The following is a 1,622-nucleotide window of genomic DNA, read 5'->3' as shown; positions in this document are numbered from 1 at the left end:
TACATAAATTCTGTTATAACTCATTTTATCAGCTCAAGGTACAGACATAGTCTCTTACTTTTCACATAATCTTTCCAGTACTCATTTGTCATTATTAATAGGAAGCCCAGTGTTTCCCTTTTCATCCTCTCCTTCCCTCTCTAGCCACCTCCTTTTTTCTAAGAATCCTAGATGATTTGATCAAGCTCATTTAGCCAAGTAAAAGCACTTAGTACAGGGAGCACTAGTGGGTCTGATGAATTCAATGAACCCATTGCTTTTCCTTCTGGCTCAAAGTGTCACTTTTGAACATGGTCCTGCATCTGTCATTATCTGCTCTAGTGATACCATTGATGGCCACAATGATGAGTGATCTTTGCCGGGCCACAATGATGTCCCACTTTTGGGTTCTAAACTATAAGCTTGAATTTACAATTACCAGATCATTACTGTTCCCTGTGACACACTGTGCATGGGGATTTGGCATGTAAAATGATGTTGGGTCACTTGCTTGTGATGGAAACTGTCCTCAGAAACTAGCCTGCAGTTTCCTGTGTTGAGCCCTGTTCTCCAACACAAACTGCCTTTCTTCATATTAAGCTGACACATGGGACTTTCCTGTTCTTTCCCACCAGGTGAAATTGGGTAGTTGATCCTAGTAGCCTTTCCTAAACCTAAAAATCTGCAAGGAAGCACATTCTTTTTATGTCAGCACATCCCCGTCTCAGTAGTTCCCTGGGATCATTATGGCAATTACCTGACCTCATCTTCATACTGCACATACAAAGGGATGGGTAGCTTCTATTAAAACACAGAAAACAATTTTAGAAAGAAGTCTTGTTGCACTGCTTTACTAAGGTATATTTATTTTCCCAAAATAATGAAAATCTACTTTAAGGAGGCTTGCTTCATTTCTAAACAGGGTGCGCTTTAAAATAGTTTCCTTTAAAAAAAAAAAAACAGCACCTCATTACATGTCTTAAGTTCTTCAGCAAGCTAAATCCAGTCTCTGGGTAATCTGTTCTGCTCTACTAAGCTGTAACATCATAATACATTTTAACATTTAGTAAGATTTAAACTGTATAAATGTTTTTTTTGTGTGTGAACTAATCTAAAATACTTTTAAAAAAATTTTTCATTAGATCATCCTAAAAAATGTGCAGTTGATATTCCTATGCGCTTAAATGATAATCCATTTTGCTATCAAATGTTACATCTGACTGGAGAGGTAAAATCACCCAAGTTACTGTTTGACCCTCCATTTATATTTTTCACTCCTGTTCCTTTGGATATAACAACTGTGATGGATATCAACATTTTACCCCAAAACTATTTCAGGTAAATAATGTGAATTTACCACATCTTCTTTATGTGCTTTTTGTTTGTATGTGTGTTATACAGTAGTTATAAATAATGTCTGACTTGTTTCTATAGTTGTGAAGAATTATGAAAATATTCAACTGTACATTGAAATTAAACCATACCCCCAAACCCCTCTTAGTTATCTTACAGTTGGTCATTGAAATTTCTTGCAAAATTTTTTTGGTGCATCTCTCTGCATGGTATAAGAAGCAAGCTTAAAAATTCAATGTATTAGTTTTCTATTGCTATGTGACAGATTACCACAAATTTAGTGTTTTAAA

At 35.5% G+C, this 1,622-nt stretch overlaps 1 protein-coding gene across 1 annotated transcript in view; it reads left to right on the top strand.

Moving 5' to 3' along the window:
* Positions 1-1,622, top strand: part of CFAP47 (cilia and flagella associated protein 47) — a 573,852-nt gene that overhangs the window by 129,571 nt on the left and 442,659 nt on the right. The window contains exon 21 of the mRNA XM_012642083.1: positions 1,122-1,317. Within this exon, the coding sequence (XP_012497537.1) occupies positions 1,122-1,317 (196 nt within the window). The remainder of the gene's footprint in view (positions 1-1,121; positions 1,318-1,622) is intronic.

This window comes from Propithecus coquereli, unplaced genomic scaffold (genome assembly GCF_000956105.1).
Source record: "Propithecus coquereli isolate 6110/MARCELLA unplaced genomic scaffold, Pcoq_1.0 Scaffold173, whole genome shotgun sequence".
NCBI classification, from domain to species: Eukaryota; Metazoa; Chordata; class Mammalia; order Primates; family Indriidae; genus Propithecus; species Propithecus coquereli.
The sequence above is the reverse complement of the archived record's forward strand: the minus strand, read 5'-3'. Positions and strand labels throughout refer to the sequence as shown.